Source organism: Parasteatoda tepidariorum, chromosome 10 (genome assembly GCF_982258835.1).
Source record: "Parasteatoda tepidariorum strain Cologne lab strain chromosome 10, Ptep-v5.0, whole genome shotgun sequence".
Lineage (NCBI taxonomy): Eukaryota > Metazoa > Arthropoda > Arachnida > Araneae > Theridiidae > Parasteatoda > Parasteatoda tepidariorum.
The window spans coordinates 76212612-76228686 of record NC_141764.1 but is presented as its reverse complement, the minus strand read 5'-3'; the positions used below and the strand labels follow the sequence as shown (position 1 = coordinate 76228686).

The 16075-nt window shown below is 31.1% G+C and overlaps 1 protein-coding gene across 19 annotated transcripts in view; it reads left to right on the top strand.

Annotated features, from left to right (window-relative positions):
- LOC107436894 (exocyst complex component 4) overlaps positions 1 to 16075 on the top strand; it is a 332756-nt gene that overhangs the window by 181468 nt on the left and 135213 nt on the right. For 7 of the 19 annotated variants that reach the window (XM_043043615.3, XM_043043612.3, XM_087153061.1 and 4 more), the window contains one exon: positions 813 to 2418. The exons of the other annotated variants lie outside the window; for them this stretch is intronic. In XM_043043615.3, coding sequence (XP_042899549.1) covers positions 813 to 1985 — 1173 coding nt within the window. In that variant the 3' untranslated portion in view covers positions 1986 to 2418. Of the gene's footprint in view, positions 1 to 812; positions 2419 to 16075 lie in introns of those variants that run through there. 19 annotated transcript variants of the gene reach the window in all.

Genomic DNA, 16075 nt, shown 5'->3' with positions numbered 1-16075 from the left:
GAATTATCAAATTGCATGGAATTGTTTAAAAATTTCAATAGCTGAATGGATGATAAATATGTTATCTGAGGAATTTTTTGATGTTTATTCACTTTTTATTAATTTTCTAAAATTCAACCTATCGATTTTCAATAAAGAATAATCACAGTTAAGCTTGTTAGTATCAAAGATTTTGCAGAAGAATGGATTTACTGCAGAGATCTTAGTGAAAAAAGTTACGGATAATAAAACCAACAGATAAATTGTACCAATCTTCAAAGATTGAAGAAATTTTACTTTTAATATTTTTAAACCCTAGCAGTCCGAATATTTCACGAGTGCCTTGAAAATGGTCATATTGACCGCTCAAGGGTATTGTAAGTGTTATTCAAAGCAACAAAGGTATTTAATATTTATGTGTAAATAATTCTCCTTTCGTAATTTACTTTCTATGCATGCTTATATAATTTTTTAAGTTAATGAATGTTATTTTTGTAAATCAATTTCTTATATGTATTCATGTTTCTTATTATCCGTAACGCTAGCGGATTGGATATTTAACTTGAGTGTTTCCAATCCGCTAGCGTCGCAAAAATTCTTTGTAACAGCCACACCAAGCCGTGTATATATGTAAGTTCTCGAGTGTTTAGCTGCAGACAAAAAACTGCCTTGAACACGCGTTTATTTCTTTTACAAAGAATTTTTCTTTTGACGAGACTTATTTTTATATATGGCCTGGTGTGGCAGGCCGGTAAATCGGCTATTTAAAAAAAATCGCGATAATTTTCTGAATTTTTCATTCAATTTTTTGATCTGCTCTATATATTTTGCAGATATTTGGGTCCAAGGCAGACCTGCAGCTACACACTCAGATTCATATGCGCAATGCCAAACCATACAAGTGCTCCCAATGTTCCAAGACATTCGCCAACTCTTCGTACCTGTCTCAACACACTCGCATTCACCTGGGCATCAAACCTTATCGCTGTGAGATCTGCCACAGGAAGTTCACCCAGCTCTCTCACTTGCAGCAACACATCAGGACGCACACAGGAGACAAGCCATACAAGTGCCGCTATCCGAACTGCAACAAGGCTTTCTCTCAACTCTCCAATCTTCAATCCCATTCACGGTGCCATCAGACGGACAAACCATACAAGTGCAACAGCTGCTATAAGTGCTTCACGGAAGAGGCAGCTCTTCTAGAACACATACCCAAACACAAAGAATCCAAGCACCTCAAAACACACATATGCCAGTTCTGTGGCAAATCTTACACACAAGAAACCTACCTCGCCAAGCACATGCAGAAGCATGCGGATCGCATGGACAAGCATGGCAGCATGATGAATTCTCTGGTGCTGGGACCTGCCATGGCCTCAGTGCAGCAGTTTCAGCCAGACGTTCTGTGGCAGAAAGCCATACACGCTAAAGTGGTCGAAAATGTGACCAATCTCGGTGATGATCCTGGAGGTCCGAATTCTTCCGTTGCGGCGATGGCAGCTGTGGTCGCCTCCTCCCAAAGGCGCTTGGACACGAGCTTACAGTCTCACTTGATGGACCCTTCCAGAATGTCTCAGCAAGTCGACAATGAACAAGAGAACCGTATGAACAACAACAACCAGAGTTGTGATCGAGGTGGGGAACAGCAGCACCACAACGACCTCATGTCGTCTAGTCAAGGACTGTACGACTCTCAGCCGACCATGACGATAGCGAACAACAACAAGTCCTCATCGGCTTTCACCCCAATTCAGACCGGACTTCTCCCCATTTCTTCAGGGGCTAACCAACTCAATATTTCTGGAGCATCATCTGGTAGGACATATTTTCCGTACGGAGAGTCAATTAATTTTAAGAATTCTCATTCATCTGAAGTAAAGTCAATGCATGCCTCATTCCCTAATCAGCTGATATCCTTAAGACAAATTAGAAGCTATGCTTCTATGCCAGGGATAGGAGCTGGTGAACATCCCATTAGTCTAAAAGGAAAAGGACCTAATTAGTGTATATTTTTTACTCTGTTCTCAGAGATGTTCAGTATTTTGCTTGATCTCGTCCCCCCTTCCCTCCCACGTAGTTATGAACAATTGTGCTTCGTTCAAGAGAAACTGGCTCAAGTATTTTCATCAATCCAAAATGAGAACTGCCTCACTTTATGCTTCGTTTGAAATTGCGGTCGTATGCACGGCGTTTTTTATATCTGTAAAAAAAAAAAAATAATAATAATATGATTCAAAGTGTGCTAGGAATTATTTTTTCTACCCATAGCTCAAGTGTGGTTTGTGGAACATCTTAAATTGTTATTTAAAAAAAAAAGGATAAACTAATCAGTGAAGTTCAGCAACGGGCGTAGTATTATGAAATTTGCCCTTTAACCACCAGTCATTGAGTAGTTTAGTCTTCACATATTGAGTAAGTGAAAAAACAAAAAACAAAGATGAAACGATTGGTGGAAGAGCATGTTAAGTGGCATTTTGAAAAACACAAAAACATGTTTTGATCGACTGTAAGTATGGAATGTTAATTTGTTCTACCATGTATTTAAAAAGGGTAGCTCTCAATAAAATAAAAAAACAGTCTTTTTTAAAGCAGCTTTCAGATGTTTAAAAACTTACTAAGACTGATTTCATAAAAATCACTCCACACTTTCTTCCACTAACTAAAGAGATAGTGGAAGAACATGTGCGAGACATTTTAAAAACATTCTCCTTTCTAAGTTTCTAAATCTTTTTTCTAATTTATCTATATTATAATCGGCTTTAAGTGTAAAACAGTAATTTATTTTCCACTATATTTAAACAAGACAGCTTCTAATTGTAAATTTTGCTTTATAAACAGCCCCCCTCATATTTTTATACACACTAAACCTGATTTTTACGTAAGTCACTTCACACGCTCTTCCAACAAAGAGATTAGTGGAAGAGCATGTTAATATGTTCTGTTGTATTTTATTAACACTCACTTTTCTGAGTTTAAATACATGTTACCATCAGTGTAGAACATTTATTTATGCTGCAAATTCTTTTAATTTTAAAATATGTTTATAAACTGCTTCTGGATATGTTTAGTTCATTTCCTCAAATTGATTAAATGTCATTTAACATTTCTTTCCACTAGGATTTTCAAACGTTTCATCTTAGGACACAAATTTGTAGGTGTATATAGAGCTATTTAAGGATTCATTATTTTAAATGCTGCATTTATCTTTGAGAAAGTTTACTTAATTTATTATCGTCGATATTTTTATGGAGAAAAAAAAAATTGATTAACTCATCTCATGTACATAATTCAATCACCTCATTAAACTATGAACATGTTTTTAAACTGTGCATTTATGTATTAGTAAGGTTACTGAAATTTAGTATAGATTTGTTTCTTGTTTAGTATAATTATTCAGTCAGCCTGTAAGGCTAATATCTCGTTTTGAATTGTTGTGTATTTTAAATGCGGATTCAAATTCGTAAAATTGTTATAAATGTGGTATTTATGATCAATTGTTTAGTTATATATCTGTTTGTTAAAAAAAAAATTATTCTGTGAATCTTTTTAGTGTTTGTTAATTGGTATATTTTGTTATTGCACAGCTAAAATTCCATGAAATCTTTTTGTATCGATATTATAGTATGCTTAAAATTTGAATTTATTTAATATTTTGATTTGTTCACGCATATGAAAGTGATATATAAAATGCGTGATTCAATTTTGACTGAAAATTTGATGGAAAAATTAACCAATACCCGTAGCTGAGATATATACAAACCTTCATATCTATTGTACTAAATACCTCTTTAACTTAATTACCTCCATAAAATTAACGAGTATTTAATTTAGTACTAGTGTGGAAATGCTGATGAAAGTAAATTATTTTAGAAAAAAAAGAGGAAATACTGACCTCTATATCTAATATACTAAATACCTCTTAATATGTTAAATACCTCCTTAAATATTTTGCGGTGAATGAAAATACTAAAATAAATAAATAAATAATAATGATAATTTTTCAAGAAGAAATACTGACCTTTATATCTAGTATACTAAATACCTCTCAATATGTTAAATACCCAGATAAATATTTGAAAATATTAAGAAAATAAATTTATTTTTCAAGAAAGAGGAAATACTGACCTCTATATCTAATATACTAAATACCTCTTAATATGTCAATTACCTTCATAAAATTTGACGAATATATAGTACTTGAATGAAAATACTGAACAAATAAGTTGATTTTGCAAGAAAGAGATTTAAACTGACCTCTATATCTAACACAAAAATGCCTTTTACTATGTCAAATACCTCCATATAATTTAACGGATGTTAAGTATTTTATGAAAATATCGAGTAAGTCGATTAATTCTACTAGAAGTGTAACAACTTATGTAGTCCAATTATATTTATCTTTTGCTCAAAGTTTATTTTATTGTTCTAAATTGTCTGATGGTTTCCTGTTTATACTTGCATATACACATATTTTAGCCTTTGAATTCAAATTTTTATTAATACATTTTATAAAGCATAGAATATATCGATGATGAATTTATACTAAATAATTAATAATCGTAATTGTATAATTGCAAGTTGAATTATTGAATAATTGTAATTAACTTTTTCTTTTAAATTGATACATTTTGGCATAATATGGAATAATTCAAAATTAACATTTAAAGATTGACTGACAATAATCATACGGTCAAAAATAAAAGGTGTCACAATTGGAATTTTAATGGTACTGATACTGTCAGTATAAAACAAATACCTGTACCATATGAGAAATAGATGTTTATAGTAATTACTGACACAGTTATCTACTTATCTTCTACAGTAAATTATACTTCTCTTCTCTCTGATTCAATTAACGTATAATTCCGTGTAATGGCTGACTAATTATGCAACTTTTTCTTAATCAATAATACGGTGATTAGTTTATATCCGGATTCCCTTATTAACGAGAAAGTCTCAAAAATGAATATCGAATAATAATGTTTCAATGCAGAAAATAAATTTCCAACTGATTCGTAATTTCTCTATACACTATAGGACTCTGGTATTACAGATTGATAAGCAGTTAAGTTATTAATGAAAAAACAACCACTCTATTGATTGTTTTTTATCTTTCACTTTACAAACACCGGAATTAATATCTTTATGTTTGTCCATTTTTGAAGAGAAAACACAGTTGTGAATTGAACAAACAGCAAATCCATAAGTAAAAACTACACTATTAGACATTTTTTTCTAAATTTCACTTAATAAAATGTATAAAAACTTTAATTGATACCGTCAATATTTTTTTATATTTAATTTGATTAGACTACATTCGCAAAAGCATGTACTTTTGTTAACATTGATGTTCAACGTCAATATTTGAATTTATGGCAATCTCGTTTAAATCTTCTTGGTTAATTGCAACCTCAGATGAGATCCAATTTAACGTCATGCAATATACGCTTTTACCTGTTTCTTTGGTTAATCATACTAAATGTGCATAAAAATTATTATGATTTCAGCATTTTGACATCATCTACTATTTAAAGCTCATGTAAATCCAAATTGTGCAAGATTAGAAGAGTCGATACGTTTGTATCGGTCATTGAAATTTAGAGAATTGACAACAAAAAAAATTACATATTGAAACATTTTTCAGAAACAATTAATGCCAAAAAGTATAAAAAATTTTTCACCGAACAAAAAACGTAAAAATATCGACGTTTATACAACCATTAAAAAAATGTTTCATTAGCGTTTCGTTACACCATTAAATATACAGTGTTAAAGACCTTCCAAAAACAAAAATTTTAACGACACATCTATGCAACGTTTCTGGAATGTTTCCAATATTGAATATTTAATTTTATAAACCAAGCATTCTTTTTTTTTTTTTTTTTTTTTTTTTTTTTGTGATGCGTAGCACTACATTGACTGAAAACTTCATACTTATTAACAATCTATTGCTTGGAGGAGTTAAAGGACAACTGTATGAAGTTGCCAAAATAAAGTAATTCAAAATTAAACCGATTCTAAATTGTACTCCTCAGACGTGTCCATGCATGCAATCAGTTAAAAACGCAAATAGCGGGTATGAAATCCGTCTACTTAAGTATCAGTATGATGCAGATAATACATGACCTCAGCTAACTGTACCTCAAGCTAACTCTGTTCGATTTAGAACATTTCAGGGTATTTCTTCAGGATTTCTTTTTAATGCGGGTTTTGTTGCTTGTAAGGGTAGAGTGCCTTGGTAGCAGCTCTATGTTGGCCATAGATTCATAGAGTAATTCTTAATTTAAAAAAAAAAAGAAAAATATTTCTGTGCAATTTGTAATAGATAATTTTCTGGTATACATCGTTAGTGTGGTGATCAGATCTTCTGAACTGCAAGTCGAAAAGAAGTAATATTTGTTCTGGATAAATGGTAATCGGTTCAAAAATAAAAATTATTTAAATATAAATTTATATAAAATAATTTCAACTTTTTACTAGATCATACTAAAAATCTGCCTAGAGAAATCCTTAAAACTTAACTGCAATATTTAAAAATAGTGTACGTTTTATTTGGCTTCATACTTATTATTGGCTACATTGGTGAATTTGCCTGCGCCAAGTTTGGCAAGATATACGCTGTATCTTCGGTAAAGAAATGTGAACCCATATTATCAGAGAACAGATACTAAAACGTATGTATTCTAAATTGGCGCAAGTGTTTATCGACTTATTGATGCATTTTATGCCAATATTTTTCTAAAATCTTAATGTATAATGAGATAAATAATACGTGATAAAAATTTATTACTCATTTTTATGGTATTTCTTGAATTTAATTTTGGATCTTTAACAATTTTAATTGTCCAAAATAAAATTTCCCGATGGATTTGCTGGGCTGACACTGGATTAAAGGTATGAGACATGATCATGCTTTAATGAAAACTAATCGTCCAAGTTTTCTTAGTCGTTTAAGTTAACTAATAAAATTTTCGTTAAAGTATTCAGTTTTAGAAATATCAATAATAACTGTGTCGGGTGCAGTACTGTGTTGAATTGCAGTTCAGTCGAAGTGCAGTACAGTACTGTATCGAATTGTAGTTCAGGACATCTGATCACCTTCATCATTAGGGACGAGATCTGGAAAAAAAACCCGGATGAGATCCATAGTACAACAAATTTTACTATCTCATTTGCGCTTATTGCATAAACCTCTGAAAGACTGAAGCACTAAGTTATTATATGCATTATAGACACATATGTTGTGAAGTTCCCATTTTTAAGAAAATGAAAGAAAATAAAAATAAAAACTTGTGTGTTGAAGTTCATCATAGTACAAATACAGTTTCTAGGACGCACAAGTTTTGGAAGAAAAAACATACAGGACAAGAATATAAATATATATACTATAAATGGACATCATGTCCACTTCACATGATATATCTCACAAATCTTTTCGAAATTTCCATGCCTTTGTTCTTTATGTATTTTAAGTAATAAAAGGTTTTATATATCTGATTGTTTCATTCATTTTATACTCATAAATTCACATATTAAATGTACGTGCATAAAAGTTTCCGCACTTTAAAAAAAAAAGTTCGGAACTAATAAAAATTTTAGACATTATTATGTGAAGTTTTATCGAGATTTTCGCGGAGTTAGCGTTGTTTAAAGCATCGTAATTCTTGGTTACATAACAATCACGCCACTTTTGAATGTCAAATAAAGAAGTAACATAATATTGTACATATAAGTTAAAATATTTTTCCATAAAGGTTTTAAGCATCTTTTAGTTGGTAACAAAAACGTATTTAATATTGTTGACTTTTTCAATTGTACATGAGAAATTCAAAGTTTAGTTTGCGTTTAATGTGTTGTTTTATCAACGGATTTGTTTTGTTTGGTAGATAATAATACCGTATCTCTCTATGGTACTTACATTGTTATTCTTCAGGGGTTTCCAACTTACATGAGGCCGGGGGCCGCAATTAAAAACACCACTCAAATGGCGGGCCGCAACTTAGTCAAAATTTTATATAGGACTCTTTTATGTTTGAAGGAATAAATATTACTGTCAGATTTTTATTAAGTTGTACAAAACAAAAGTATTGAATTACAAATTAAAATAAGAAGTAGATTTTTAAAAATATTTAATTGCATATTAAGAAATTCTGGCTACAACAACTTTAATGTACGCCTATGTTTTAAACAATTAATGTGCAGCAGATATCAAATTGTTAAGATATAAAACTTGAAAGTATTTAAAGCCCATATAGATTTTTCAGGGGGCAGCCAGATGGTAACCACTGTTTTATAGCCTTATTATGTTATCACTTAATTGAAATTAATGGGTTAGACCAGCGTCTGCCAATTTTTCGGCTATGGAACTCAAAATGGTTCTTTCGGCGGAACCCCGACTCCTTTAAACCCAGACGATTGTGAACACATTAACCAATACCATGCTTTTAAGTGTTCCCATGCCTCCTGATTATCTCAATGAAATTATTTCTTCATAAGCAGCAATTTTTTACCATTAATCAGGCCTAGCCTTTGTGGCTCAGAAGATCTGGAGTCTCCTTGAGGTCAGGCTAACCGTGGGTGGTTCTCGTGGTTTTCCGCTCCATGTTATGACGATTGTGAAAATACTAACTTAATAAAATGGCCGTGGTGGCTCAGGAGATACAGTGCTCACCTTCCAATAAGCTACCCGAGTTCGAATCCCAGCGATGGCTGGTCTATACGAAGTGCACACCCGGTTCACGCTGACCACAGTGGTAGACGGAGCATGGGTTAGAGTCCCCGTGCCGTCAGGCTAACTGTGGGATGCAATTGTGGTTTTCCTCGCCATGCAACGCAAATGCGTGTTACTTTCGTCAGAAAGTCCTCCACGAAGGCAAATTTAACCCAATACTTGATACATGAGTTCTCATGTCTTCTAGATTGGTTTCAAAATCATAAGATTACGGAGTTGAACATGGTAGTCGCAAACTCAAAATTATGTCTGCTTGTTCAAAGGTGGTTATAAAACTTCATAGGAGGGGAAAAATTTTTTTTTAATCATTTTATTATTAAATTATATTTTCTGTCCGACAGTATAATTCTTAGTACGGGAACTGAATATAGTCTAGTTATGATATTTTTTTTTTGGTGTATATATGCATGAATTTAAAATTAGCAAAATAGGCGAGATTATGATTTTCTTTGAAATGAAAAAAAATGGCTATAAACGTAGAAAATTATTATTGCAAAAACATATTTCTTGATTAACGAATTCACTTACTTGAAAAACGTTACATTGATTTGGAAAACGTATTGGGATATTCTAGTGCAATATATTAAAATGCTTGTTCTTTTCATAATTTATTCAATATATTGTAGCTACTAAAATTACATATTTTTTTAACAAAAAAAAAATGCTATGTATTTTTAATCGGCATTGGACTTTAAATAATTTCATACAGGCAACTGAAATATTAAATAAGTCCAGAACTCTCCGTACCCCTTTAACTCTTTTTTGGAACTCTAAGGTTCCGCGGAACACCATTTGGGAATCTGGGTTAGAGCAATGGTTTCCAAACTCAGTTCCGCAGAACCTTAAGGTTCCTTGGAAGGGTCGCAGGTCAGCTTTTTTTTCTCTTCTTTATAGTTATTTTTTTTTAACTTGTTAATTACATTTATATTATTCAATTAACCTTGATGGCTCAGGGGATTGATCGTTTGCCCTCCGACGAGGTGAACGGGGTCTGAATCCCAGTGATGGCTGGTCGATACGAATTCCGCATCCGGCTCGCACCGACCACAGTGCTGACATAAAATATCCTTAGTGGTAGACGGATCACGGGTTAGAGCCCTCTTAATATCAGGTTAACCGTGGAGGTTTTTGTGTTTTTTTCCGTACATGTAACGCAAATGCGTGTTAGTTCCATCAAAGAGTCCTCCACGAAGACAAAATTTCTCCCAATACTTGATTCAGGAGTTCCCTTGTCTTCTGGATTAGTTTCGGAATTAAACGGCTGTTCAACGACGGTTATAAAATATGTTACTCAATAATGTATTGCTTGTTTAATTTTTCGGTAATTTTTAAAAAAAAGAGTATTTCAATAAAATTGCAGTGGAAAAAATTCTTTAATTCCAGTGGCTTTCAGCATTTGCAACAACCAAAAACTAATTCAGAGCTGGAGAATATAGCAGCCCCGCGAATTCAACTGTAGTGCATAAAATCTAATTTTATGAGTATTATTAATCAAACGATGAAAAAATTCATTACTCACTGTAAATATTTTCGAAATAGCGGCTTTTTGATTAATTACGTTCGCAATCGCCAAAGAAATTTATTAATGAAGTTAGGGTTCCACTAAAAGATGAATGATCTCTTAGGATTCCCTACACTGTAAAAAATTCCGGATCGAATTCCGGAACCCATTTTTATCAGAACATGATAGGAAACAACAAATGTGATATATTTTTACTCTAATAATTACCGTAAAATTACTGTAGTTGAAAGTATTACTGTAAATTTCGCGGTATAGTATTTTACGGTAAAAATGACGGATGATGCACCCAAAGTGCTGGTAGTTTATACCGGAATTTGATCCGGAACTTTTTATCTGTTGCCAAAACAAATTGGGAACCAAAAGGTTAGAACAGCTGTTCCCAAAAGGTGTACCAGGGAACCCAAGGGTTTTAGAGGTTTCGCAAGTTAGAATTTTCTTTTTAAACCAGTAATTTTTGAAATCAGTTATTTAAATAATTTCAGCGATCTATTATTTATTTAGTATTTGAATGTTTTATATCAAATTATTTTAGTGAAATGCTTATAAAAAGGCATCTATACACATTTTTTTTTCTAATAACAATATTGAGAATAAATTATGAAAAAGAATACGCATTTAGAATAGTTTCATTATTTTTTTCCCTTTAAGCTTTTTAAATTCCAAATAGAGGAACTAAATTCAATAAAAATGAAATTTGCTTCCCTGATAATTGTTCTCAACAAAATGAGTTTTTTTTTTGGTTTTGTTTCTATTTCACCGAAAAACATAATTCAGTTTATTTTATTCATTTTCTGCTTTTGTATACACCAAAACCCGTATCAAGGTCAGCAAAATTTAATTGTCTAACTTAAAATCTAGTTTTAAGACTATTATTAATACCGCAACCAAAAACTTGCAATCTTCCCATTTTATTTTATTTTATAGCGGGCGAACCGGTTCTGAATATCATCAATTTTCAAATTCGTAACCTGGTAATTTTGAACCCAACGCAGAAGACAAGGGAACCCTTGGATCAAGCATGCTTTCTTGGAGAACTTTTTAAGGCAACTAAGCCTCATTTGCGTTTCATGGAGATGAAAACAACGAAAAACTTCTAGCTATAGGGCATGGGGATTCTAACCGATAATCCGTCTACCCTCGAGGATATACTTATGCAGCATTGTAGTAGGCTCAAACCGGCATCAGAATTCGTATCATTCATCCACCGCTGTGATTCGAACCTGGATTACCTCATTGGAAGGCGAGCTCTCTATTCCCTGAGCCACTGCGGCTCCAATTTTCAAATTTTATTTTAGCACGATTGATAAAGAAAAGCCAGAGCATGAATCTTCCTTCGTACATTGCATTAAATATTTTCATTACATTAATTATTACATATACATTAAATATCTACAAAGTAATTAATAATCTTTTGTTAGTTAATATGCTAAGAATTACTAATGAATTTTATTTATAAAGTTGGGGTTCTGCTAAAGAAAGGTTGATCGTTTTAGGGTTTTATAGTGGGGAAATTTTTTTTTAACCGCTGCATTAGGGCATCAGTACGTACACAAATTTGTTAACCTGCATGCTAATACCTAACTTTATGATAATATTTCTTATAATTTTCCAACATTTAAAAATTTCGATTCAAACTCTCAACCTCATACCTAAGAAGTCATTTTTATCCTCGGATAAAATAAAAGATATACACATATCAGATAACTATGGCAAAACACCTAGCCCCATATTTAGGGCTCTATCTTTTAACGGCCGTAGTAGGAATCCCATGTTATTATGACCCTGGTCAGACGACGTGGTCATTGTTTTGATTGTACCCTTTCCAAACTTACACAACACAATCCTTGCTGTACACAACGGTTGTTCTGAACTGACGACAGTTGTTTTGAACGACGGTAAACTAGAAAATATAAATGCATTAAAAAAAATAAAAACTTTTGCCAAAACTATAATAATATGGTAAAAATTACGGTGCTATGGGAAGACCAAAAATCGGTTATTTTTTCTTACGTGCTTTGGTAATTATTTCGATGAAATTAGCATTAAAATATGGTTTTATTATATCTGATAAAATGTGTATCTGTGGTAAAATTTTGTAGTTTTATCATGATACCTTAGAGCGTGACATGAAAGCCATTTATTCGGTTGAATTTACTTTTCAGTTTTGTATTTTTAACTAAATGCGTGGTAATAGGAACTATATATACCGCATATATTGGTTTGAGAATTTTGGTTTATTTTACTAAAAATGTCATTACTATGCAGCACAGTAATTAATTTTACGAGAATTATTTTCTCCGTGCAATTAAGGGTGTCTGTAAATTTCCTATTCTCATTTACGCTGTTCGCGTCCTAGCGTTCACACTTCTGGCGTTTTAAATTGCTTCCAGTAAACAGATTTACTAAGGTTACTAGTTGAGTGTTAGTTCCCAGATATACTTAGAAACTTCTTTCACTTCAAAATATTCCTTCATCCACTTGGATATCCGGAATTTCAGTTTGACAAAATAAATCAACGAAGTATAAGACTAAAAAGAAATATTTTTTGGAAATATTTAACTTTTTTCAAAAATGTCACTTATAAATCTCTTCCAATAATTTGTACTGGTGACACACGAAAAGAAAAATGAAAGGAAGGAAAAATTCTGCATTGTTATGTTACTGTATCTGGTATTTTATATTATAAAATATTCGAAACTTTTGTTCAAAATTTCTCTTTTAATAAAAAAAATTTCAGTAATTTAAATAAAACAGTACATTGGGAAACAATTTGTTTTCCACAAAATTTAATGTTAATTTTTTTTTTTATTAAAACTTGTGTAACTTAATTAAACTGAATGCCACATTTTATTTTGTGTTCCATTTTAAAAATTCTCCTACTGTTGTTACCATTCATTTATGTTCCCTGACAATTTAAATTCGAAAAGTAACCGTATTGAAGTGTTTTAATATACACTGGTATTTAAATTCTTTTTTTAAAAATCTGCATTAGAAATTCTAGCATACTTCCCCTGGCTTGATCTCGCCCCTTCCTTTTACAAAATTATTCTACTTAAAGTAATTAAATAAATTTGAAATGCTCCGCACACAACCACTCTTTGATTTAATTAGTTTCTCTCACAAGATGAGACCGATGCTGTCTCAAATGTTAATACCGACATTTTTCGCGACAGGAATTTTGTACAAGAAACTTCTTGAAAATGCGTCCTAATCATTTGTCTGCGAGAAATCGGACTTTCTATCGTTTTATGGATGATTTGTTTGAGGATACGGTGCTTTAAAATTAGAAATGTCAACATTTTAAAACAAGATTTTTATGGTTATCTTATGGATATTTTGAGCTATTGGCAGTTACAGATTGCTAAATTGTGCTCAAGGTTTTTTTAAATAAGCTTCCGAGGTGATTTTTTTTCTTCCAAATGTTATTTTAACGATAGTAATATTTTTCATGCAACTTGTAGAGAATGCTTCCTAATAATTTGTCTGCAGGAAATCGGACTTTCTATTGCTTTATGAATGATTTGTTTGAGGATACGTTGCTTTTAAATTAGAAATGTCAATATTTTAAAATAGGATTTTTATGGTTATCTTATGGATATTTTGAGCTGTTGGCAGTGACAGATTACTAAATTGCGCTCAAGATTTTTTTAAATAAGCTTCCGAGGTGATTTTTTTCTTCCAAATGTTATTTTAACGATAGTAATATTTTTCATGCAACTTGTAGAGAATGCTTCCTAATAATTTGTCTGCAGGAAATCGGACTTTCTATTGCTTTATGAATGATTTGTTTGAGGATGCGTTGCTTTTAAATTAGAAATGTCAATGTTTTAAAATAGGATTTTTATGGTTATCTTATGGATATTTTGAGCTATTGGCAGTGACAAATTGGTAAATTGTGTGTAGGATTTTCAAAATTAACTTCCAAATTTTTTTTTGTAAAGTTTATTTTTACGATAATATTTTTCATGCAACTTGTAGAGAATGCGTCCTAATAATTTGTCTGCTGGAAATCGGACTTTCTATTGCTTTATGAATGATTTGTTAGAGGATTACGGTACTTTTAAATTAGAAAAGTCCACATTTTAATACAAAATTTTTATATTTATTTTATGGATATTATTTTGAGCTATTTGCAGTGTGTGAAAATTGTGTGCCAGATTTTCAAAATTAGTTTCCCAGTTTTTTTTTCGTTTGTAAATGTTATTTTTACGATAACAATATTTTTCACGCAACTTTTTGAAAATTCATCCGAATTATTTATAAAAGGCAGCAGTGTAAAATATGTACCTAAGTAAGTGTCCAAAGATCTGTTTTTTATACATAAAAACTCAAGCAACTTTCGCACTATTTGTTCCATTGACTCGTGTACAGTTCCATCCAAATTCAACGTGAAAATATAGACTAGAATCAACGAGTCTCACTTGTTTAGATATTAATTCTACTGTTCCACTTTTGAATATTATTTACTGTTCTACCTTTTTTTTTTGTTTTTTTCAATATCTTGTGAACTTTTAAACGAATTGAAAAAGTTTTGCACTCAATTATAAAATTCGTTTATCCAAAGATAATTCATCACCAAAATAAATTTTCGTAAATAACTATTATTTCTTACTCTTTTGTTTAATTTGAGTCGAAAAAATTTTGAATTGTAAGGTACACAATTTTTACGCCATTTTAAGGTTTGTAATTTTAAATGACAAAATACAAAATTTGAGCAAAATTGGTTGAATGGTTCCTGCGAAATTAGATTTTAAATATGACTTCTTTATTATATACGACTTCGACTTCTTTAAAATTTGATTTCTTAGAAACTATTCAACTGATTTCGCTCAAATTTTGTATTTTGCCTTGTAACATTACATACATTAAAATGGTGTAAAAAAATTTGCATATTTTGCAATGCAAAATTTTTTCGACTAATATGAAATTAAATAGTAAGAAATAATAATTATTTACGAAAATTTATTTTTTGTGTTGAATAATCTTTAGATTGTGTGCAAAAATATTTCAATTTTTTTGCTTAAAGTTCTCGAGATATGGCAAAAAACGTAGAAAGTAAAATTAACATTAAGGAGTCAAAATTCAAGATGGCTCTCCTGATCAAACTATGGGGACCATATTTCCCAGATTGCGGCTACCCCTTATGTTTTGGAGGTCAGAAATCTAAATCCGTTATAAAAAGGTATGTGAAAGATATATTTTATAACTTAACGTTTTTATCTTATATTTTAGAACTTAAAATATCGTCTGTATTAATTAAAAAACATATTTGAGATCACCCCCTAGAACCATTAAGATTGAGTCCAAGAACGTTAAGATTCGATAATGAGATTTTTTTTTTTTTTTTTTTTTTTTTTTTTTTTTTTTTGCTGCACACTGTAAAAGATTAAAAAGCAAATTGTTCCTTGAACAAAAATATCTTCAATAAAAGGCAGATGATAATTCTTCCTTAAATGCAAATCCACCGCAATTGAATAAATTTTATTTTTTGCAGATGATAATTAATTGGTCATTATAAAACCATGATAAAGATATTTTATTTCGCAACAAAATATTGTTTCTTTTTGTGTCAATGTTTTTTTTCCTTTCATATCAGAGAGACGTTTTAAGTAATTATACAATAATAAAATTTGAAAAGAATCGATATTTATATCGCATTTTTTATAATTTTTAATTATTTAAAATGTTAATGAATTCTTTAGACTCTCATTCCGTTTTGTTCTACAAAAAGTAAGTATGTTTATTTTATTTTGTGTTTTTTTTTTTGTATTTTATGCACTTATTCATATTTATGTACTTTTGAAAATTTCTTTACTTTCTGAAATTGGAATTTTAATGAA